The sequence below is a fragment of the Phyllopteryx taeniolatus genome, chromosome 16, assembly GCF_024500385.1.
Source record: "Phyllopteryx taeniolatus isolate TA_2022b chromosome 16, UOR_Ptae_1.2, whole genome shotgun sequence".
In the NCBI taxonomy this organism is placed as follows: Eukaryota; Metazoa; Chordata; class Actinopteri; order Syngnathiformes; family Syngnathidae; genus Phyllopteryx; species Phyllopteryx taeniolatus.
The window spans coordinates 15,431,653-15,457,468 of NC_084517.1; the positions used below are offsets into that span (position 1 = coordinate 15,431,653).

At 40.3% G+C, this 25,816-nt stretch overlaps 1 protein-coding gene and 1 non-coding gene across 3 annotated transcripts; both read right to left on the bottom strand.

The window, feature by feature from the left end:
* Window positions 1–3,747: 3,747 nt before the first annotated feature.
* Window positions 3,748–3,820, bottom strand: trnak-cuu (transfer RNA lysine (anticodon CUU)). The gene has a single exon. It is a non-coding gene; the product is annotated as a tRNA-Lys (tRNA).
* A 3,253-nt stretch (window positions 3,821–7,073) lies between these two features.
* On the bottom strand, window positions 7,074–23,677 carry znf281a (zinc finger protein 281a). Of its 2 annotated transcripts, none has more exons than XM_061749630.1 (7): window positions 23,540–23,677; window positions 18,286–18,699; window positions 12,648–12,749; window positions 9,388–9,508; window positions 9,197–9,280; window positions 9,009–9,127; window positions 7,074–8,553 (listed from the first exon to the last, which is right to left on the bottom strand). In XM_061749630.1, the coding sequence occupies exons 2-7, from the start codon at window positions 18,649–18,651 to the stop codon at window positions 7,258–7,260; spliced, it is 2,088 nt and encodes a 695-aa protein (XP_061605614.1). In that variant the 5' UTR covers window positions 18,652–18,699; window positions 23,540–23,677; the 3' UTR covers window positions 7,074–7,257. The 2 variants fall into 2 exon arrangements, with proteins under 2 accessions (XP_061605614.1, XP_061605615.1); XM_061749631.1 differs by lacking the exon at window positions 23,540–23,677 and adding an exon at window positions 23,274–23,469.
* Between the last annotated feature and the right edge of the window lie 2,139 nt (window positions 23,678–25,816).

The following is a 25,816-nucleotide window of genomic DNA, read 5'->3' on the forward strand; positions in this document are numbered from 1 at the left end:
ATTTGTTTTAAAAGGTTTTACCAGTACCAAGAAAAGTTTTTTTGTTTCTATTTTAAAATAAATTAGTGATCGGCAACCTGTAGCCTTATTGCAGCCGTTTATAGGTATGTTACTTAATCCAGAAAAACGGCCGCCATTTTCTTTCCATTTTTCGGTGCTGGATTTTGGGCACATTGATTTCGCGGAGGACCACCACAATCACATTTTAGAATTGTTTTGAGCAAGGTATATTTTCAGATTAAATTGTTGGGAAATCTCTTTACCACCTCGTTTTTGAACATTTTAATTCTTTTGAGATTTGATGTGGTTCTGACAAAGATGAAAATCCGGAAATGTGGCCGTGATTTTCTTTCCATTTCGCTGTGCCGGAAATAGGGTACGGGAATTTAGCAGAGGTCCGCCAATATCCCGTTTTCTCATTGTTTCGCGCAAGGTAACACTTGATTACGCTGTTGGGAAATGCCTTCACCACCTCGTTTTTGAAATGTTCTATTCTATTTATTTTTCATTACCTATTGATTTATTATTTATTTTCTATTCTAGAAAGAGATTTTCTGTGGTTCTGACAAAGATGAAAATATTCCTTGATTTCAGCGTCAAAATTCACTCATTCATTGGTGGTGATTCACTATTATTCGTTTTGTGTGAAGTTGGAAGTAATTCTGACGATTTGTTTGCTTTTAATTTGATCATCAAAATGAGATGCTTGACGGCTAGAGCGGACGCCGCCATTGAAAAAAAAACAACATGGTCAGTTTCAACATAACATTTTCGTCTCAACTACTAAGAAACATTCAGTCATTTTTCTACCAAAAAGTCAAGGTTTCAGTCACACATTTCCTATTGATTTACATTGATTTATGGGTAAGAAAATTTGGGGAGATTTGCAACATACAATCCTTGATCACTATCTGATTCTTACAAACTAGGACTCGTGTGTATCACTCCTCTATCCAATGATATTGCCTATTTTGATATACAGGTATTTTGAACATTTTCGTAACATACCTAATTAGGTCATGTTCAAATGTTTTTTTTAAAGCATTTGTTAAACACCTAATACCTATTAGTCATATTTACTCTTCAGGCATAATAAAAAAAGGCAACATCACAAAAGCTCTGAATGCATTTATAGTATTTGTCATGAGTCATTACTTCTCTGAATACAGCCTTTGTGTCCTCACTATCACTTCCCTATATTACAAAATATCTTTACCTTGTCTGTTTATGCATGGGTTTTTCATAAAGAAAAATGAGACTTCCACATTTTCTTTTTAGAACAAGGTGACGGGCACGGTGGCCGACTGGTTAGAGCGTCAGCCTCACAGTTCTGAGGACCCGGGTTCAATCCCCGGCCCCGCCTGTGTGGAGTTTGCATGTTCTCTCTGTGCCTGCGTGGGTTTTCTCCGGGCACTCCGGTTTCCTCCCACATCCCAAAAACATGCATGAATTGGAGACTCTAAATTGCCCGTAGGCATGACTGTGAGTGCGAATGGTTGTTTGTTCCTATGTGCCCTGCGATTGGCTGGCAACCAGTTCAGGGTGTACCCCGCCTCCTGCCCGATGACAGCTGGGACAGGCTCCAGCACGCCCGCGACGCTTGTGAGGATAAACGGCTCAGATAATGGATGGATGGGTGGATGGAACAAGGTGACTGTTATCATCACCACACCACATCATATTGTAGATGAAGCACAGCACCAAAAAAGAAAAAAAGAAATTATTTATAATACCTTGTTCACGGCATTTACAATTTATAAATATATATATATATATATATATATATACCAAAAAGTAATTAATAGTCTATCATATTTATAATAAAAAACACAATTAAAAATTTAAAAAAGTTATATTTGTCAAGCAGCTGTGTAGTTTACTAATAATTTTGAGTTCATTAAAAAATTATAAATATAATTTAACGTATTTTTCAAAAGTAATATTTTACAAAAAGTTACATGAACAGGTTTCATAAATAAAATGAATATATACTTATAATTTATTTATGACTTAAGTATTGTGTATATGTTTTAATATATTCATTGCACTAATAATTAGTATGTAGTTATTTTTTCTATAATTATTACCTTCATTAAATGTTTATATATAATAACATAATAAAAGTTTTTTAAAGTGGATCCAACATTCAGGAAGTATCGTAATGAATGTGCATGTTTTAACTCTGGAGTTCCAGCATCAGAGAAATTCAGGTTTCCATATGGAACCTGTTCCTGTGAAATGAAGGCCTCACGACATGTTGCTCACCTCACGCTTATCTCGGGCACACATGTGGCGAGCATCCGCCATTTTTCAATTTCCTTTGTTGTTGTTGTCGCCGTCGTCGTAGCCTTGGCAACCACCGGCAACCAGGACTGTCCCCTCCTGCTGTCAAGCCAATGTGGCCCACGAGCTTAAACCATTCACCTCTTAACAGCGTCTCATTTATTCATAGAGACAACATTGCTTATGAACAGATATACATGACAGTATGTGTGAGCTATATTAGAATATTATTATTATTATTATTAATACTGTTGAGGTCAAGTATGAGACATTTTTGCCCCATCTTAGACTCCAGATGTGAATGAGGTAAACCGTTGATAGCAAAGGAACCACATTTGGTAACTCAGAAGTGAAAATGGCTGCCAGAGGCCTCATTTTGAAACATCCCTATTTTCTGTATGAAGGGAGGAGGATGAACGGGTGGGGGGGGGGGGGAATGTATACAGTAGTTTGGAAGATTTCAACTTCTGTTTTTCTCTTATCTGCTGTTTAGTTTTGCAGCCCCAACTCGGGTTGCAGGTGAGTTGGAACCTATCCCAGCTGACTTTGGGCGTAATGGGTCGCCACCACCAGGGCACATACTGTATGGAGAAACAACCAGTCACACTCACATTCACACCTATGGATCCAGTCACCAATCTTTTTGAAATAGCTACCTTTTGGGTTTGGACCGAGATGGGTAGTAACGTGCTACATTTACTCCATTACATTTACTCAAGTAACATTTTCCAAAAAATGTACTTGTCTAAGTACTTTAAATGTGCCGTACTTTTTACTTTATAATGATCAACATTGATTTAGCAAAGCGGGGAACAGATATAATAATACATGATACAATATGCAATAATTTATTTCTGTCAATCTCTGTAAGTGTTTACATTTTCAAATGATCACTTCGGCACTTCTTGAGGCTACTCACGTGGCCCTTGGGGGCTACCTGGTGCCCCCCGGGTGACCTCTGATTAAGAGTCCTCAATTAACCTAAGTAATGTCTTTTGGGAATGTGGGAAGAAGCTATTTACGCATGGCATTACAAAGTTTGAAGTTAAAAATAAAAGAGTGAAGTGTTAATGACAGTCATAGATGTATTATCTCCACGCCGTCACTTTCCTGCTCTAGTTTTTATGCCTCACTTTTATGAGTCTTTTGTTCATTTTGCAGTCGGAAGAAAAAGGCTTGAAGTTGGTTAAAACCAACACAGTAATATTCAGGATCATCATGGCAAACAAGAATCACGAGGACATGTTATCTCAGACAGGTAGTACACATGGGAATGAGCACTTCCCTTTCCGTATTTACAGAAGTTGTTTAATTCCTCAGTATAGAAGAAGAAGAAGAAGAATCATCTTTTATTGTCATGAACATGCATGCATGCACACAAAATTTGTGTCACAGTGAACACATACACATGTTAGTGGAACACACTGGAGCAGGGGGCAGCTGAAGCGCCCGGGGAAAAATATTCGCCCAACATGGGGCTCGAACCCACGACCCTGAGATTAAGAGTCTCATACTCTACCGACTGAGCGAGAAGAGAAGATAAATCAACATTCATGTGAAATAATACACAAGCTGCACGTGTTAGTGTTTAACTTAATATATGAAAAGTAACAAATATGCAATAACAATACAAAATGGAGGGGTGGTGAAAAGGGGAAAAAACAAATTACTATTATTTACAATTTCTTTCCACATTTTGGATTAAAGGTGGGGGGGGGGGTCAAATTTGTTTTAGATATTCATTCATTCATCTTCCGTTCCGCTTCTCCTCACTAGGGTCGAGGGCGTGCTGGAGCCTATCCCAGCAATCTGGGAGAGAGGCGGGGTACATCCTGAACTTGTCGCATGTTTTTGGGATGTGGGAGGAAACCGGAGTAGCCGGAGAAACCATGTAAACTCCACACAAGTGGGGCTGGGATTTGAACCCCAGTCCTCAGATATTCTTTTCAGAAAAATGTTGTTACTTTCATGTTTAGGATCAAAAGATACAAATACACTTGGAGATACAGGATAGGCTTTTCAATTTTTTCTAATAAAAACAAACACAACTAGAGATACAAAACTGTTCGTTGGACAGCAAATATATATATATATATATATATAAAAGAATGTGTTCTTTCATTTCCAACATATCAAGCAGCGTTAAACTTAAGTCATCAAGATTTCAACAAAGGTTTTTTTGTACGATGGAAGGCCAAAGAAATAACACTAGCCAGGCGTTTTATATTTATGTAATTTAAGAAATTACATACTTGAACTTTTTCCCTTTGTGTTGAATCTGAAGAGATGTTTGCCTCCACTGTGGCTAGATTTAGATTAGATTAAGATTTTTTATTTTTTTTATTTTTTACAAGGAACAAACACTCCCTGCATGTAATTTATCAAACCCTCTGTCAGGGTTTCCCAACTGTTGTCACCCTGGTATCCACATTCCTGTTGTTGCGAAAGTCACAGCCCGCTTTCAAGTTAAGAAAGTTATTCCAAGTTATTCCTTTTTTTTTAGGAATAACCATACAGCATATATATTTTTAGATGCTGTTTTAAATGCGTTTGCTGTACTGTCAAAGGCTATTGCTTTCCACACCAGTTGAGAATCACTGTATTGTTATAGGTGTTTACATGTCATTTATGTTCTATCTTAACAGTAATGTCGTCTCTCGCATCACAGTGTTGTGGATTTTTATATCCTACATAGCTAAATTTATATCATGGGTTGTTTTTTTTTTGCTCTCATTCACCAGGCCAGACGCCATCTTTTACAGTCAAAGGCATTCAGTTACTGAAAGTTCAGAGGCTCATAATAAAGACAAACACATTTCGAGCTTTTTTTTCATGACAGTTTTTTATTGTTTTCTCCCTAATCACTTTTAAATTCATTGGACAGGCAGTTTTAGTGAAGCGAGTCACAAGTACTTTAAATAAAAATGAAAAATGGTGACATCATAAGCTATGACATTTGGCTGTTGTAAAATAGGCATACAAAAATGGGTCACATTTTAAAAAGTAGTGTTAAAATGAAGGCTTGTAAACAATGAGATGTGCTATCCTCACATCTCTCAAGATACAATTGATATAGATATGAGGTATATGAGGAAAATTTTCAGCCAACGTCAATCAATGGAAGACTTTTTACAATTAAAAAAAAATCCCAAGCATAAATACATTTAGAAATTACATTTAATATTTACTAACCAAGCCAATTTATCTACCGGGACAAATCTGAAATGCATACCAGTACTGTCCTTTGTTTGTTTTGTTTCGTTTTAGCGCAGGGCCGCCTGTTTTAGCAACTTCATCACAAACACCAAATCAGAAGAGCAAATTGGCTAACTAAAACATGTAAGGGTCGGAATCACATTTACATTATCCCAATTAAAATTCCCACCCCAAATCACCCTGACATAAATCCTCCCGCACGAAAGAGAAAAATTACGATTTAAAAACAACAACAAAACAAAAAAAAACATTTGACCCTCCCAAATACCGAACCAAAGCGTAATCCGTCATAACATTCAAAACAAAAACGTTTGACTTGATGCAAAACGGCTCAAAGTGCTCATTGGATTTCTTGAAAGACGACCAGAATATGAGGGCCACACCACCACCATGTTCCAAGGAGAAAGTCTTATGATGAGAAAAAGTGAAAATAGGCAAATCTTACTATTTCAAGGGAAAGTCTGAAAGCTGACAGACGTCAGTTATTGTACATTTCAAAGGTAATTTACGAGAAGCGCTCTAAATGTTAAAGAATAACATATTATATTAAAGCCGTACTTTTGTGAGACTTTTTTTTTTTTAAACAAACCACAATTATGGGAAAAAAATCCAATATCAGTGGAATATTAAGACAAAATGTCCATTCATGGTTTGTTAAAGCAGTTGGAATTTCACAGGATAGACATACCACAAGTTTCAATTTTACATGAATAAAGTTACAAGAACATTTTTTTTTTCACAACGATGCAGAAATGTTTCAAGAAAAAAGGTTACAATTGTACAAGAATAAACCGAAAACATTTACGACTTGCAGTTTTACAAGAAAAATTACAGCATATTATGCATAGAAAAAAGCTGGAGAATTTGGAGAGAATGGATAAGTTTGACAAGGACAAAGTCACAAGTGGTGGTACCGTAATTGTCACATCTTGAGTGACAAGATGTTTCATATTCGTTCAATTAAAACACATCTTCATTCTCAAGACCCCCCAAACCCCCAAATTGTAATTTTCGTTATTATTCTGACTTAATTCCCATAGATGTATCATTTTGTTGTGGTCAGTGTGGCCCTTACACTACTTGGTAGAGGGGAAATGAAGAGGAAGAATAGGGCAGATAATCAAAGTCAAAGAAAGGCTTTTCCAAATGCTGTCCAATACCAACCCCTACTGGTCAAAAAACAAAACAAATGACATCACTTTTGCCCTTAAAAAAAAACAAAAAACAAAAGTTTTTCACCTTAGAAACAGTCCTTGTTCCTTGATGGCCACCGTGATTAAATCTGTATCATAATATATATGTTCTTATAAATATATATCAATAGATCATATTTAAGTATGGTCAAGAAAAGACAGCATAATCTCTATATTGCCTAAGAGAAAGTGTTTTCAGTGTTCACACTCATTCAGCATGTCAGCAACGTCCTGTTTCCTGAGTAATACTTTGTCTCTCTTTTTTTTTTTTTTTTTTTTTTTTTTGCATTCTCAATCCTGGGCTAATATTCCCTGCCACCATTATTATTATTATTTCACACCAAGTCAGCCGGCTGGTGGAAAATATTCATATTAATATCATCATAAAAATAATACTACACTTACTTAAAAGCACTGTCACGGTTGTATTCCATAAATAAAAATAAAGGACATTTACATGAAATTGTCTGGTGTGAAAGAGGAGTGGGCACAAACATGGCATCAGAATAATTAAAAAAATAAAAAATAAATCAAATAAAATAGGTTTTAACTTTGAGGCGTGGTCTCATCTGAAGCTTTGGCTGGTTGGTGTTTTGGAGACGGAGCTCGCGGGCTCGCCGACGTCGGCCAGCAAGCTGCTGTACCCTGAGAAGTCGGACACGGGGGTCCTTATCCGTTCTTCGGATTTGAACTGCGAGCCGAAAGCCTGTGCAAAATGTTCTATCTGGTAGGGTGCGGCTTTGGATGCCATCGGGAATATAACAGTGGCACCGTTCTTGGCAGGTGGCCCCTCTTTGTGGCCGCTGAGGTCCGCCGGGCTGATCTGGTAGGATGATGATGATGGCGGTGTGGCGGAGGCGTTGAGCTCCTGCGAAGGGGTGAGCTGGTGGTGGTGAGTGGCATCCAGGAGGTGGAAGACGTGCTGAGGTGAGGAGTCGGCCGCCCCCGATGACCCGAAGCCGCACTCGGAGTAAAGGAAGGGTCCGGAAGACTGGGTGGCCAGGGGGAAGCCGGCACTATGGCTGGTGCGCTCCAGAGCCTGCAGAAGGAAGCGTGAGTACTCGTTCATCATGACACCCTTGTCGCCGGACGGACTGGCGTCCAGGTCTTCGGCCGAGGCGGGCTGAAGCTCCTCCACATGGTGGTCGCCCAGATCAAAATGGATGTCGTGGTGGTGCGAGGCGTCGGGCTTGTGCGTGTAGTGCTCCAGCAGGCTCTGCAGCACCTCATCTGGAATGCCGGATGACTTGTCCAGACCCGAGTCAGCGTCCGTCATCTGGATGACTGTCGGATGCGAGGACAGCAAGTCGTACTCGGTGCCGCCACTTCCTGTTGAAGACGTGACGTTATGGAGGTAGCGCCGCTTTTTGAGGAACTGCATGGCGTCGTCGTAGTTGTTGTTGTTGCCCACTTTGCCACCATTTGTCGGCATGGGATCCACACTGTGCTCCATCGAATCCACCTTCACGCCCTTTTCCGGACCTTTTCGATGGGCCTTCTTGAACGGCATCTTGGGGGCACGGCTCTGGTGTTGCATGCTGGGACCCGGCTCTGTGGACGAGGACACGGTTTCATTCTCCACTGAGTAATCGTGGACGCTGTAGGCTCCACTGACAGTTGTGGGAATGTGAGGTACTCTCAACCCAGCGTCCCCCTTCTTCTTCTTCCGAGTGCCTCCTTCGCCAGGATTTTTGGACCTGCCTTTTTTTCTTCCACTGCCTGCTGCCGCGTTTCCCTGGGTGATCCCATAGCCGCTCATGTCAACACAACCCATGTCCAGCATGCTAGGATCCAGAACTTTCCTCAGGGCGTCTCCACACGTCCGCTTGTGCTTCAGCAGTCGGTCTGTCCTGGAAAAAAACTGAGTGGGACCAAAAAACATGCTGTGTTATTTATAACCCATGGGTTGCATTTTTAACCCATGGGTGCAAATTATTGTTATTACATTTCAGCTAGCTATACCCACTACAACACCCATTAACATCACTGCACTTTATTTTACATCCCAGTGTACACTGTGTGGCAATGATTTCAAATTGGGTTATGGTTTCAAGCATAGGTCCGGGTCCAAGCCGAGGCAAGGGTCTCTAATTATGGTTTCAACTTAAGTTTTTAAGCAAAGGGTGGTAATTAGAATTGAGGTTTGAAGCTAAGGTTGGGGTTTCAAACAAGGGTTTGAATTTCAGGCCAGGCTTTTAAATTAAGCTTTGAAGACAGGGTTAGGGTTTCAAGTCCCCCCCCAAGGTTTTTTTCCCACATTAAGTTTATTTCATTCCGCAACCGAACAATGACAGTGAAAAAGAAAAAATGTTGCACCTGTTGGCAGTTCTCACATCTGTAGGGCTTCTCTCCACTGTGTGTGCGCTTGTGTCTCTCCATGTGGTACTTCTGGATGAAGCGCATGTTGCACTGATCGCAGCTGAATGGCTTCTCTCCTGACATCAACAAACAAGAGTTTAGACAGGAAGTCTATGGACAATATATGGTCAGTGCGTATGACTCACCACTGTGGATTTTCTCATGCCGCTGGAGGAGGTACTTCTGGATGAAACTCATGTTACACTGGCTGCATATGAACGGTCGCTCCCCTAAAAAGACAAAACATTTAGACCAGATAGTTTGACTTTCTCATGACGCTTACAGCCAAAATATTAGAGACAGCTGTCAGTTCTATGTATAATAATGTGCGCGTTACCAGTGTGAATGAGGACGTGTCTACGCAGGTGATAAGAGCTCCTGAAAGCGGCGTTGCAGTGCTCGCAGATGTGAGGTTTGTTCCCCGGCGACATGCTGCCCCCATCTCCATCCATCATGGACTATATAAACAACATTCAAATATATAATCAGCGGCACTAGCGTTATACATCTGCCATTAAACCTCAGTTCATTGAGCATTACAAGTCAGTTTTGCAAAGCTTTTTCTTTGGGTTTTTGATGAGGTTTTTTTTTTCTACAATGTATTGCAGAAAGTCACCAGCGATGGCTCAGAGGAGAAAGGTGTGACGTAACCATGATTAGAAATTGAATAAATTTACACACACAAATAAATACACTTACTTTAAATCTATATCGCAATAGAATGTGAATTTTAATTAGTCTAAATGATTCCATACTGTATAGAACTGAACTTGGACTTTACAGATGTCATGTCTCTCTCACTCACTTACTGTCACTCTGCCGGTGGAAAGCAATTGATAAGAATTTAACAATTCTGATTGTATTAATCAATACGGCTTATCGATCCAACTCTTCATTGAGTCTCTTTGGGTGAGGGAAAGAAATAATACAAATGGCTTTGTTTGCTTTAACTCTAATATTTTCAACTTTGGACAGAAGACACAGCAAGTCCAATGTGGACCTGCCTATTATGGATCCTTAAGGGGGGAGTAGGAGACTTACTTCTCAAAGCATGCCAAGGAATCGCAAAGCTTAAAGGGGACATAATTTGCCAAACGAAGTTTTCTAGTATTTTGGATGTAATATTGTCTCTATAGTGCCTCAGTAAACGTGAAATATGAATTAAAATCATCCATACATTCATGAGTTTCAGACTTTTTCTGCCGAGAGGCCTGAAATCAGGTCATTCGAATTTCTCAAGCTTATCTACGTCACTAGCGAAGATCTCCGCCTTCCCCCTTTCCGCCCCCGAGCCAGCGCCATCAACATAACAAACACGCATCTTCTCGCAAGTGGGTCATCTACATAAAGGCAAGCAATCAGCGGAGAGGGGGCAGGCTTAGCCAAAGAAGATACAAAACTGGGTCAAACAGAAGTAGCTGTCAGAGGGGGCTTTTCTGGACACGAATATGACAAAACCAAGGTTTTTTTTTTTTTTTTTTTTTAAATCAAATTGACACTTTTATACTAAGTCCATGTGAGAGAGTCCCTCTATGGAGGTCCAACTAGGCAAAATATGAGACCCTTAAAGGCTGCACCGAGCGACACGGCTGAACCTGACTGAACTGTCGCCAGTACGTGTGGTTTGGCAACTGTTTTCATGAGTGGCCAATCAGTCTGCCACTGGTTTTGCCATGATTCAAAATTTGAAATCTCCGGCACACACCGTCACTGATTTCAGCCAATCAAAATGCACATACGTTTTCACATGAGAAAAATACACTCACGCAAAATAATACATTTACAGGTTTTAAGCAAGCCATGCCGCTCCAAAGCCATACAAAGCATAAAATATTGTGTTTTACATCCATCCATCCATCCATCCATTTTCTGAGCCGCTTCTCCTCACTATGGTCGCGGGCGTGCTGGAGCCTATCCCAGCTGTCATCGGGCAGGAGGCGGGGTACACCCTGAACTGGTTGCCAGCCAATCGCAGGGCACATACAAACAAACAACCATTCGCACTCACAGTCACACCTACGGGCAATTTAGAGTCTCTAATTAAGGCATGTTTTTGGGATGTGGGAGGAAACCGGAGTGCCCGGAGAAAACCCACGCAGGCACGGGGAGAACATGCAAACTGCACACAGGTGGGGCCGGGGATTGAACCCGGGTCCTCAGAACTGTGAGGCTGACGCTCTAACCAAAATGTACACGCGCCGTACGAACTGAGCTGGTTACGTTCGAATGAATGGGAGAGATCGCTTTTCCTCTCGCCCACGTCGATTCTATTTGTCAACAGACATCTTCCTTAACTATTAATGTATCTATTTATGGTTTAAGAAATGTGATCAAGTACAATATACTGTATATAAAGCATCAAATGCTTATACAGGCTCGCTGTTCAGGGCGTCCATATATCCAATCGCTAAATGTGAGTTGACAACTCTCATTTTTATGCAACGGTCCGGTCCAATCGGGTTTGACCGCATCGCACAGTCTGCGGCAGGCCTAATGCAGTTTATGCATACCTGACAAGATACAGATACAGTACAGAGTGACTTAGGAAACTGTCGACTACCATTGGGAATATTTACAGGGGTCCTTTTGCATTCAAGTTGATCCAAAACTAATTCAGTTAAAACATTAAAACAAAAACAATAATAATTTAAAAAAAAGGTTCTGTAAAAAAGAATATATTTGACCTGATTTTGCAAAATACCTTCCGTACGATTATGGAATGCCCACTTTTTAGAAACTGCCACCTCTTGAGAGGCACATCGAATAAAGGTGAGCGGAAGAGAGGCCTTACTAGAGAACCAATTTTTGATTCCTATTGCAAAAGGCAACCAGTCATTTTTTATGTAACTGGACTGGAACCCCCCCACCACCCCAACACCCACCCCCGACTGACTCAAATTCAAAGACGTGGGAGCATGCGTTTTGTTTTGTTTTTTATCTTAAAAATTAACAGGTTAATTATTTTTTACACTCCTACCAAGAATGTCAAAATCTGACTGAAAACACAATTAAATGTTTTATAATGGCCAGTGACCCTGAAATGGATTATTTCTATTACACGACTGGTTGTTTGTTTCTATGTGGCCTGCGATTGGCTGGCGACCAGTTCAGGGTGTACCCCACCTCTCGCCTGAAGATAGCTGGGATAGGCTCCGGCACGCCCCAGTGAGGATAAACGGTACATAAAATGGATGGATGGATCGACCGATCGATGTCTTATGAGGCAAAAAGATTTTTCTCAATGTAAACAATGTAGGTCAAGCGCTGTCAGTAATGAACCATGGGAATGAGTTTCTCTGTTGTTGCTGCCACTTGACTGCATTGGACTCAAAGTGCAGTGTTCCTCACTGACAGTTGGCTAATATTGAGCACAGCGCTGGCACAATGATTTAGGACGAGTCATTCACAAAAAACAACAGGGCGGAGACTGACAGTTCAGCTAACAGTTATTGTGCTGTCACAACAGGCTGGAAAAAAATTGCATTATTTTCTGTTTAATGTGACTTAAACAACAATGCATTACTTTTTACATGGGATGTAAACAGGCATCAGATTTTATTTAGATTTAATTAATTGTAAAACCTAAGTGTGTCAAACCTTCGCCTCGCTCCGCTTCTTCCTTGGCCGGCCTTCTTGTCCATCACCGTTTGACCTACGACCTTTCTTCCCAGCAGGCTCCTTTCCTAACTGACTCGGCAGCTGCCAGGATGACAAAGGAGGACGGCGTGAGAGCCAGACGCAACACACATACATAGTGTTTCATTCAACGACGGAGCAGGCTCCAAAAAACGTCGGCGTGACATTTGTGATTTTTCGTGAGAACAAAGTCAGAACACTTTAGAGAATAATCTTTTTTTTTTTTTTTTTTTTAAATCATAAAATGAGATTAAAGTCAAAATTTAACAAGGGGAAAAACTAAAATTTTAACTGAATTTAAAGTGAAATTCTTCTAATACTAAGCATTACATGATCAGGAATTTTGGGGCCGAAAACGATAACCGATCAGATCACAAGATGGAGGAATGTGTCCATTTAAAAGACCTGTTCATTTACTGTATACACGTGTACTTAATTGCTCAAAAAATTATATTTACAATAAGGAATGTATCTTTGTTCCTCTATGCCAGTGAAGCATAGTGACAGACAGAACAAATGAATGGTCTTCTATTACATGGCAGGAAGTAAATACAGTAATTAATGTATCCACTTTTTGTGACATTTTGTTGGTTGGTCTGCAGTGAGCTTTTTCAATTGTAAAATGTGTTCCTTGGCTCCATAAAGGTTGGAAATCACTGCTCTAGTCAGATCGTGTATTCTAATCAGTCAGGTCAAACCAACATTACAACATGACAGAAATAATGGGTGGTAACTTACTGTAATTAAATTACTTCACCCACACCGAAACTTTAGAGCATGATTCGACAGAGCAGCGGCATGTTTACGTACAACCGTCAGTGCTAGCAGTAGCTTGCGAGGCTACATAACGTTTTGTTGCCTGCTTGCGAGTTGTATCGTATTAAAAGTACGTGAACATACCTCAAGCAATCCTTAAACGCACGTCCTCTCCTGTCCTGAGCACCGGTGACCACCAACACACGTTTTCCCCCATTTTGTCCTTATTATACAGTCAGCGCAATCCAATCTTGTCGTCGCCACGGTAACGAGTGTATCCGGTCGCATTTGAGTTGACAAGATAAAGCGCAATGATCGTAAAAAAACGGGATGCGATGGTATCGGAATACAATATTTTATTGCAGTAGTCTAACATAGTGCAATCCTGAAAGAGCAGCATTATGTGGTCTGTCCCACACTGCTGATGTATTTTTTTTTTTTTTTTTTTATAAATAACTTCATTGGCTGTCAGAAATTTACAGTACTACGTCAAAAGACACGTGACAAGGCTAAAGATAAACTTTTGGATTCAAATATACTGTGCACGATGGCGACATGGAGCAAATGTCTTTTGCGGAGCGATCGGCGAATTATGACAGTCAAGCCGAGCAGCATAAAATGCTAATTATCGGCCGATACCGCTCAGGTCGATAAAATCGGTGTAAAGTCTACCTAATACTAGATTTTTTGCTATAAGAAATATGTATCTTACTTGAAAGATTACTGCTTTTTCTTAAAAATAAAAATATCTATAATAATATTGTTGAAATATACCCTCCTTCGTTTGATTACCTTTTCCATCATAAAATGCCTTTTTTTCCTCCATAAATAATTTGTTTTTTAGTCTTAAGATTACTTTTTTCCTAAAAATAAGATTTTTTTTGAAAGAAAACATTTTGAAAACCTTCTCATTTTAAGATTTCTACTTTTCTCAAAAAAAAGATGAAGAGCTTAATTGTCATGATTACTGCTGCTTATCCCCAAAATAAATAAATAAATAAATGCTTTACTGTTGTAAGATAACTATTCTCTACATTTTTACCCCCTTTTCAGTAGGTCTTTGTCTATATTAGATTGCTTTTAAAAATACATTCTATCTTAAAATGAAACAATTGTGTTGATTATATAAAAAGTGAACAAAAACAAACCACAGACACACAAGATGCATTCAGTGCGTTGTATGCGCGAGTTAGCTCAACAACGGCCTAAATTTACAGCCCTCCTGTGGATAAGTGACCTACAATTCACCACGAGGGCTTTTTGTATCAGACTGCAAGCAAGGACATAAACATCAGAGACCATAAAATAATTAAAAACATCTGTGTGGACTTGAACACTTCAATTAGTTCCTTTATTAAACTACCACAAGTATGAAGGACAAATAAATTTATATCTTTATTTATTTATTGATATTTACTTATATGTAAATGTGCAGACGACATTTCACATTGGCTTAACCTCAGGAGGCTGCCCACATTGTCACAAGTGTGCGCTTGTGTTTGAATGAGCACAAAAGACGTCGCAAATGAAGTGTGTGAGCACCGACAAGACAGCTGTGCCGAGTCGAGGCGTTTTCATTCACTCAACACCGTGACATCATTCACCCACTGGGAGGAGGGTTGAGAAAGAATGAGGTGAGATAAGGCTCGTTTTGATTTTGCATGCATTCAGTAGATCTACGCCATTATAGCTATTATGATACAAGAGCCTCTACAGTCTGCATTTTTTGTGTTCTCTCGCCAGCCACAACATACACAACCTAATGTATTTATGGCGTACATAATGTGGTGCCAGTGAGTGTGTAGTGAGTCACAGATGCCAAAAATGAGTGATCAAGAGAGGGAGTGGATTATGGAAATTAATAGTTACGAATCATAGTCACACATTGTGTTTCCTCTTAAAGTGGTTGGTTTATTTACTCAGCTGCAGTACTAGTTGTCTATTATTGGTAATTTTAGGCTGTTTTAGGGAGAGGTATTTTTAACTAAATGACTGAACTCCCTAAATGGGAGTCGGCACACACCTTCCACCAGTGCCTCTGATTAACCCCACATAAAGTTCTGATGTTCTATTAGGCTTTTCCTGCCATTTTTGTAGTCACATCTTGGTCCACAAAGAGGTTCTACGGCATCAGCGGGATCTCAATGTTCAAAGAAATCAGTCAGAAGGGTACAAAAGAATTTCCAAGGAGCTAAATATAAAATGGAACACAGCGACAACATTCATCAGGTGGAAAAAATATGGTACAACAGTGACATTACCAAAAACTTGACGTCCCTCCAAAATAGATTAAAAATGAGACGAAAACTGGTCAGGGAGACTGTCAAAAGTCCCGACAACAACATTGAAGGAGCTGCAGAAATTTTGGGTGAGTACTGACTGCAAAAATTTCAACACTTGCGGTTTATTTTTTTTCTGTCAATATGGGGTGTTGTGTGTACATTAAGGTGGGAAACAAAATGAACTTAAATGATTTTAGCAAATGGCTGCAATATAACAAAGAGTGAAAAATTTAAGGGGGTCTGAAAACTTTCCGTACCCACTGTATATGACAACAATCTCCCATCTTCTTCATATGTCTGGGCAGTGGGCCAGGGTCCACCTTATCTTACAAAAAAAATAAAATAAAAAATGCATCTAAGCCTGGCTACATTTGGCAAAATCACACTTGAAATCTCCAAAACGTATGTGGGAAATAGTTTATGGTCCAATAAAACGAAGGTTGAACTTTTTGGTCATTAAGTCCAAAGGGTATGTTTGGCGCAAAAAACACTGCTCATCACCAAAATACTGTAGGTAGGCGTTCGGCACGCGGTGAAAGCATGGGGGTGTAAGCATCATGCTTGAAGGCTTATTTTCTTGAACTGCAACTGGGGCCTTAGACAAGGTCGAGGGAATTATGAACATTTCCATCGCACATCTGTGGGGTGATCTGAAGAGGGTTGTACACAAGAGATGACCTCACAATCTGACAGATTTGGAGTGTTTTTGCAAAGAGAGAGTGCAATTATTGCCACATCAAGCTGATCCACACTAATAGACTCCTACAAAAAGAAGAATAAGTACTTCACTATAAGCTAAAGATGCTGCAAAAAAGTCCATATTTATGCAACCAGGTTATTGTATTTTTTTTCTCCTAAAGAAATTTATTTATTTTCATTTGGGATGAGCAGGTTATAATTAATGATTAATGATGACAAAGGTTTTGAAATGATTTATCTTGGTCTTTTTTCGTATCACATAAACCTGGCATTGGAACAGAGGTGTGTAGACTTTTTATATCCATGTAAGTAGACTGACAGACAGACAAACAAACAGACAGGTAGACAGACAGACCTATACAGATACAGTGGGGCAAAAAAAGGATTTAGTCAGCCAGTTCTCCCACTTAAAAAGATGACAGAGACGTGTAATTTTCATCATAGGTATACTTCACCTATGAGAGACGAAATGAGGGGGGGGGGGGGAAATGAAAATCACATTGTCTGATTTTTAAAGAATTTTAAGAATTATGGTGGAAAATATGGTTACCTTCAAACAAGCAAGATTTCTGGCTCTCACCGATCTATAACTTCTTTTTTAAGAGGCTCCTCTGTCCTCCACTCGTTACCTGTCTTAATGGCACCTGTTTGAACTCGTTATCAGTATAAAAGACACCTGTCCACAACTTCAAACAGTCACACTGCACTATGGCCAAGAACAAAGATCTGTCAAAGGACACCAGAAACAAAATTGTTGACCTGCACCAGGCTGGGGAAACTGAATCTGCAATCGGTAAGCAGCTTGGTGTAAAGAAATCAAGTGTGGGAGCAAATAATAGAAAATGGAAGACATACAAGATCACTGACAATCTCCCTCGATCTGGGGCTCCATGCAACATCTCACCCCGTGGGGTCAAAATGATCACAAGAACGGTGAACAAAAATCCCAGAAGCACACCGGAGGACCTAGTGAATGACCTGCAGAAAGCTGGGACCAAAGTAACAAAGGCTACCATCAGTAACACACTACGCCGCCAGGGACTCAAATCACGCCCGCGACCCTAGTGAGGAGAAGCGGTTCAGAAAATGAGCCGCCCAGCGACAGCCCCAAAACATCACTGCTCTAGAGGAGATCTGCATGGAGGAATGGGCCAAAATACCAGCAACAGTGTGTGAAAACCTTGTGAAGACTTACAGAAAACATTTGACCTCTGTCATTGCCAACAAAGGGTACATAAAGTATTTAGATGAACTTTTGTTATTGACCAAATACTTATTTATAATATTTGCTAATAAATTCTTTAAAAATCAGACAATGTAATTTTATGGATTTTTTTTTTTTCATTTTGTCTCTCATATACTAATGATAAAAATGACAGGCTTCTCTCATCTTTGTACGAGGGAGAACTTGCACAATTAGTGGCTGACTAAATACTTTCATGCCCCACTGTACATAGACAGGCAGGTAGAAAAGGTAGTTAAACATATAGGTAGGTAGATAGGCAGATGGATCCCAAGCAGCTTACTGGACAGATGGCGAGACAAACAAGCAGGCAGACAGGCAGGTAGCTGGAGAACTAGCTCAATGTAGATACGTATAAATATACTGATGGATAGGCAGGAAAATAGACAATTAGGGAGCTAGACAGACAGGCAGGTAGGTAGGTAAGAGCGAGATAGCTAGACAGCCGGCCCGCTAGATAAATACATGGACAGATAGTTAGATAGACAGACAGGTCAATATACAGATGGACAAAACATTTAAGGACATTTAGAACAATGGTTAACTGGTGAGAAGAAAGCTCCGATTTCAGACTGAAGGTAACACCCGACTTAATCAGACAGACCAGAGTGGTACTCACGTTGGCCATGTTGACTTCATGCACCAGCAGGTTCTGGTTACTGACGGTGACCTCCAGTAGCTCGGGGCTCTTGACCAGTGCACCCGGGTACAACGGGAGGCGGTAGTCATGCTCAGACACCTTCTCCTGCTTGATGCCGAGGGCATGGACGTAGTCGCCCGCTCCTGACATGCTGCCACCACTGCAGTCGGGCGAGTCCCTCTCCTTCTTCAGGATCATCTCCTGCGGCCCCACTGAATGCAGCCGGGTGAAGCTGGTGACGGGCGGCAGGTGGCTGAACATGATCATGCCCGCGCCAAAGTTGGCGTCCATGCCGCCGTTGGGGCGCAGGAAGTCGTTGCCTAGCTTGTCTTGAATGATGCTCATGCTGGCGAGTGGGTGGGGAAAACCTACGATGTACTAGTCAGTGTCATCCTGCCGGGAAAAACGACAATCAATGCAATAATCAATAATGATTTGTACCAGGGCTGCACGATTATGGCCCAAATAATCACTATTGTTTTTATCAATATTGTATTCATGATAAGTAATCACGGTTATTCCACGTTAGGGAAAAACCTATCTTTATTGCACTACTTTTTAACAAACAATATGTAACAGTTTGAAAAGAATCTTTAAATAAGAATAAATGATAGATGATAGAAAACATGTATCCCAAAAATTCAACCTTAGCAAGGGCTTAATGCTTTATACACGTGCGGACAGCAACCGCACTGATGTCACTGTTGCTGTCCCGCGTGTAGTTTGCCTTTGTACTCGAGCGCAACCCACCCGCCCAGTTTTGAAAATGTACTGCACTTCACCTCCAAGTCGGTCGTGTCGCTACGTCTGGTATTGGCTAGGACACCACATGGTGGAGTTTCCTCTGCATTTTTTTTGGGCCATTTCCAGCAGCCGTTTTTACTTTCCTTTCGGTAACAAGGAACAAAACAGCAACAATGGGCACCGTGGAACAGCGTCTTCTAGAACAAATGGACCTAGATGACCAGATGATACGTTTAATTATGCTGCAAGATCGATCAAGAAGGCGGCGGCGTAAATGGTATGTAGAACCAAGGGGCACACTGAGTACGTCATCACAGCATGTGACTAAAACGGACCAATCACGAGCGATGATCTCCACGGCGTTCGACGTGCAGCAACAATTTTTGCCGTGTGTGCGTCAAGCTACGCAGAGGGGCTGCGCGGGCCAATTCGTCGGTCACGTGATGCAATGCGGCCATTGTCGGCCGCAAGAGCACGGGAGTATAAAGAGGCCTTAACTAATATGTGTGCTATTACAAAGTGCACAAATTGCAACGTAATGGAAGCAAATACAGTTAATGCATAGAGGGCAATAACATTAGGCTGCAAGCAGCGACTTTTCATTTAAAAATTCCCTTTGTCAATATCGTCAATATACAGGGTAATTGAAAAGTAACTCCCTATTATAAAATACCCATAATTTATTCATATGTTCTAATATTTTTCTCAATTTTTTTGTGTATGTTCCATGATTAAAGGAGCAAGTCTATTCGACCAAACCAACGACTTTGGAAGAACTTGAAGGGCGAATACGAGAAGTTATGTCTTCCATCCCACAAGAGTTCCTTGTGAAATCAGTTAATGCGGTTCCCAGGCGGGTTGAGAAACTGGTGGCTAATGCTGGCACCCATATCAAATTTTAAATAAAACTTCATGCAATACACTTTCTTCTCATGCTCATTTCTTGTAAGCATTATAGTTCAGAAATAAATTACAAGTACTTAAAAATAGGGAGTTTCTTTTCAATCACCCGGTAGTACGTCTCCGTTATTCTGCTTCACCATTTGGTCAGTCGTGCCCGGTCACAAACTGCAAATACCTCGTCAGTTGTGATTCCCCTATTTAGTTACTCCCGGCATTTTTTCATTGCGGTCAGGCCACCCAAAAAGTTGAAGTCAAGGCAGCCGCTACAACAATTGTTAATGACGTGACATGCAGCCTTTCTTCCAAGTTCCAAGTTCCAAGTTGGCACCGGCGTGCAGTGCCGGAGCTTAATAAAGCCTTAACCATGTATTCGCCCTCTAGTGGCTTGCTGATTTGGTTGCAGGCACTGCTGCAAATGGAGCACTTATGCCCGCATTTTAAATGTAAAAAAAATTGCCGATGATCAGGCAGCTAAAACCGCAATCACGATTAAAATTGTATTCATTGTGCAGCCCTAATTAGTACAAATAAGAAATAATCCATGCTCGTGCTTCCCAACCTTTACTGAAGCATGGAACGTACATTGGAAACTAGATAAAACGGACCCCGATATAACAGATATCGGATAAAACGGACCGTCAAGACTGAACAATGTGTCCAAAAATAGTTTCCATTTGTCACTTATAGTGCCGTTGAGAAAGTCTGTTAGTTCCGGAATTGGCCGCTGTTGTTTACTGGCGCTCTGGTGCAATGCAGGCAGAGAATGGGAGTAACGTATTTCCGGGTAACAGATCCAATTCCAAAAGAAGTGCCTTACATGCCTATGTGGCGGCCATTGGCATTGACATGGCAGCCATGTCATGATGGTTACGTCTACTGTCTATTGTGCGAAGAGCGCAACGCAGTGTGTCAAGGCGGCAGTGTTAACTCTGAGGAATACAAAACAAGTCTCTGGAGTCTGTATCATGCCATTTTGGGTACAGTTTTTTTTTTTTTTTTTTGGTTAAACCATTTGCAAGGGATTTGGAAGCACATTAACTTCTCACGGCTCATGAAAGCGACTAGCCTACGATGAGTACTGTACGTTAACAATGTCACCATGACCAAACACACCAGCGTGGTAAGTGTGGATAAAATGTGAAACTTTCAAATATTTTCAAACTTTTTTCAGTATTTATTTACAATAACATACTGTACTGGGAATTTTAGGCCGTGAAAAAAACCGACAAAACAATTTTGTACAGTAATATGGGTGCATGGGTTGCCTCAAAAAAAAAATTGCTTCAATATAATGCTATATCCAAATACCCCCCATAAGTTCGTTCTATCGGGGTTCTACTGTATTTTACATTAGAAATTCTCAGGACCATTGCCAAATATAAAATGCTACAAAAAGTATACTGTAAATACTGAAATAACGATGATCTTGCGCCAATGCACTCACAAATTTACTGGGGCTGTTTAGTTATACTTGCTGAAATTGAAGTAAGACACACACTTCTATATTCTGCTGGCACAGACAGACAAAGGTACATTATTTGTACTAAATTATCAATAATTTTTGCGCCATTTGAGTGAAATTGTATCATTTCCTGCAGCGGTCTGCAGTCATTGATCTATAGGATAATGGTTGACAATGGTACATTCTCCCATTGTTTTCCTCCCTGTGTTCTCCTCATTTTCTGCATTCTGAGTTGATAGCATGGCCGTAACAGAGGGGGGACATTATATGTGTGTAATGTAAGAGTGTATGCCGTTGAAGAATTTGGTATTTTGAAAGATGAGCAATAAGTCAATCTTCGTTGTTTGTCTTGGCAGTGTTGCCATATGACTTCCACATGCAAATAGAGTTGCCACATCCAATGATGCAGTGTCATTGTGTAACCACTACAATATATAACAACATCACTTATTTACCATTTGTTTTTAGTTTCACATTTGTTTTATTTGTTGACTTTTGAAACTTATGTCAGAAACTGTGAGGAGCATCACTTAGCCTGGCTGTGATTTGATGCCGCAATTTTGCATGATCTGCGTGCAAAAGAGGCTTCTGTTGTGTGAAAATTGCAGCATGATCAGGTGTTCCAGAGTTCTGTGCTTAAAAAAAAGAAAAAGACTGATAAACGCCTGCTCTTTACTGATGCTGCAATTTTGTGGGATCGCTGCGCAAAAGAGGCTTCAGACGGATTAAACGTGATGATTTGTGGGTCAACAAAAGGGCTGCAGTCTGGCAAAGGGACAAACGCAAGAGCTTCCTGTCTGGCGGGACGCTGCGATTATTCCCTGTTTCCCATCGAATGTTAATCTGCGCTACGGTTTGTGTCTGATCCAGTCATCCTATTTGCATGAGGATTATATGCCAATGAGTGCTGGTGTGATTACACGGAATACACACATCACATCAGTGGTGCGACATGCTACTATAGATTGTGTCCGAATACAAATCATTGGTGGTAAATGCTGATTTCAATAAGTGGATTTCAATGGTGAATAATGAGTACAGTATAGGGTAGCGTTTAGTTACTACCAATGTTTTGACATAACATTTCATTGTACCCGTTACGTTGGGATAATCATTTTACCACAAAGTTCCATTCCTATGGCAACAATGTAACCCAAAATTCATACAAAATTGGTCTCTTACTACTAACATACACAAAAACAATAATGAAGTTGTAATTACAGTAAGTATTTGTATGAAAAACACTAATAGGCCACAAATATAACACAATCAAAGGAAAACCATTAAGAACAATCACAGCATTCTACTCTGCTCAAATAAAAATTTACTTGGGACCCAATCTTTGCCTCCAAACCACAGTTTGCAAAACCCTGGTGGTCCCGTCCACAGCTCATGATGAATAATCCAGTCCTCCCATTTATTAAATCTTATTACCCACTTTCAGGGTTATTAAAAGTCTAAATGAAATGGACTGTGGTACTTTCGCCCAGGCTTCATCACGCTGCTCGGCGGAGGCAATGAGCTAGGAGGCTAACATTATGCTAACCATCTCGCGTCTTGTTCTTTGTGATCCGGGACAATAATTAATGTGGCCACGCATTTGAGCACCGCATATCAGCCTCGACACGGCACTCAAAACCTCCAGAAACCCCCGCCCTCCCTCAAAAAACGAGCAATGCCCAGGAGCTTTAATAACGTATCTGTCTAATAGTTATCTTTTCAGTTACATTTGTTGATTTTAGAGGACGTTCGAGGACAAAAAAAAAAAAAAAAAAAAAAACACAAGGACGAACGAGCAGCGACCTTTTTTTTAATTAAATGTAAAAAAAATATATCACAATTGATCATTCATATTTACGGTTTTCATGAGAGCCGGCGACTCGGTCCCAGCGGACACCGAAATGAGCATAGGCGATGATGGAGCAGCCAACAGGGGTATGACCCACAACAAAAGTCCCGAGCGAACAATGATGCTCGGTCCCATTAGCTTAGCAATGCTAACCTAGCGGCGGCGGCGGCCAGCTTTTGTTGTCTGTCCCGCACGAGAAGTTTCAACTTTTCCCGGACGGAGCCGCTTTGAACTAGACTTTTATTTTTTTTTTAAACCCTACCGGCGTCTCTTACCGGCGCCTGACCACCACAAGCCGCTCGTTCGGGCCGGCGTCGTTGACTCTCGGCGTCCGTTTTCCCCCAAAAATCTAGAGGCAAAACATTGTTCTCCTGCAGCTGCTGGGTTCTTCCATCTTGGCTGCGCGCGGGGCATTGTGGGTCTTGTACGCGCGCACGCAATCAAACACGCGCGCACGCACACACACTGACATACGTTTTGTTTCTAGAACACAATGTATTATCCAGTTTGTAGTTTTGCACGGAAATACCATCAGAATGACTTGAACGATTGTTTTAAATGTGCAAAAATGGGTGCAAATCTACAATGTCATTGAAGTTCGATTGGGGAAGGATGCCAGTGAATATTCTCATTCATCCAGGTCATTTCATTCACTCACTTCATTCCATTTCATTGAATCAGTCGTAACTGGTCTGTTCTGACGTTTGGCTTCTCTTCCGAGCAGGCTTCGTCAGTTTCACCCAACGACTCAGCAAGGCATCTTAACGACTGTTGTTTTGCATTCCACCATTCACATATTATTTATAAATATAGTGGAAACAAAATTTAACAACGCTGTCACACGTTTAATTATAATTTTTTTAATTCAAAATGTTGAAATTTGTTTAGTCTGTGATTTAAATGTCATTTTCTTACTTTACTGTGCCAAACTGAAATATTTCATTTTGAAATGATTTAATTTAATAATTGAATTTAATTGAGCTAAGGTAGGCGCGACCCTAGTGACAGAGAATGGATGGATAAATGAATCTGATTTGTACATGCATGCAATGCGGACTTGGACGGAAGAAGCGACGTTGACATTGATAAGAAAAAAAATAATAAACTTAGCATTTTGGTAACATTACAATTAGTTTTAAGTCATTTATGTTATTAAACATGTAGGCTATATGTCCTTGACTGGACACAATATTCAGCCCTCGAATCCGATGCATTATTGTCCGGAGAGTGCAGGCCAAGTAGACGGTAACCTACTGGGGTGCTGCTTAAACGTTTATAATTATCTCAGACTAACCAGGAAAATGCCATAAAATGTTAGGTAAGGTATAAGCTTTTGCCTTGTGTGAAGCTTGTATGAGTGTGTCAATGTGTAAGAGCACTGAACCTCGCTGTTGTGCTTTTAAACTAAACTATGTTAGCAAGAACTAACTTTTTGTTTCAACATATGTGACAGATTACTTCAATTTTGTTTTAATTTTTTTTCACTGCCTTGTGTATGAACTGATGAAACCTGCTTGAATGAGAGACAAAAAAAACAGAAAAGTCCAGTTGTGATCGTTTCAATGCTATGACAATGCCTGATTAGGGAAATTGTTCCTTAGTGGGGGGGCCGTGAGGGCTACAAAAAAAACAAAAACAAAAAACTTTATGCTGGCCTAAACACTATCAGAAGCACTGACATACATTTCACAACCTAATTTGTAGTATTTGTTCTGTACAATAAATAGTATCCGTTTATTCCAATCAATTTTTAACTGCTTATAGTTTTTTGTTGTTGTTTTTGTCAGCCAAGTAACTTTTGGTTACTTGGCTGACATGTAGCTCAAATGGCACGTTGCGGTCAAAAATGACACTAAAGTTGCGAATGTGTGGGAACAGGGAAAGTGTGAAGTTATGTGAGGTGTGGTTGAATTTGTTTTTTGTGAGACATTCATATGATGATAATGTCAGTGTTGTCAAAGTTGCATTGAAGACAAATCTTTGCATTCAGGATTTTATTACATTGAGGCAATTTTTACTGTGGTGAAAGATTTGGTGGCAATGTAAATCTGGCCATTTTCAGCGTTATAGTGGAAATTTAGCAACGTTACCAAGTGGGAGGATGTAAAGGGTGATAAGTAGAGGACCAAGCACTGAACCCTGGAGGACACCTGGGGAAAGAAAGGCAATTGAAATGTCCTCTAAAAAAGCCTACTATACAATTGATTACACAGCCAACGCAGCAATAGAAGAACAACCCAATACAAATATAGTATATCATCAAAATTCAAATGCCATCAAAGCCATACAGTTTGGGAAAATAATCGCACAAAAAACTTGTTACCATGTCACGATGCAACAGAAAATTGTGTTTCTTTTCAGAATGTCAGAATACATCAGAAAAGGTTCTTGTGTATGTTAACTTTCAATCCATGAATATTGTGTTGTGCAGTGACGTGAAGGTTAATCAAAGCCACCTCGAGCTGTTTCAGTCCTTGGTGTGGTTTTGAGATAAAGAAGTGAACACCTTCTCCAAGGTGAAGCAGACAAAGGCAGTATTGTCCCCCTGTAGA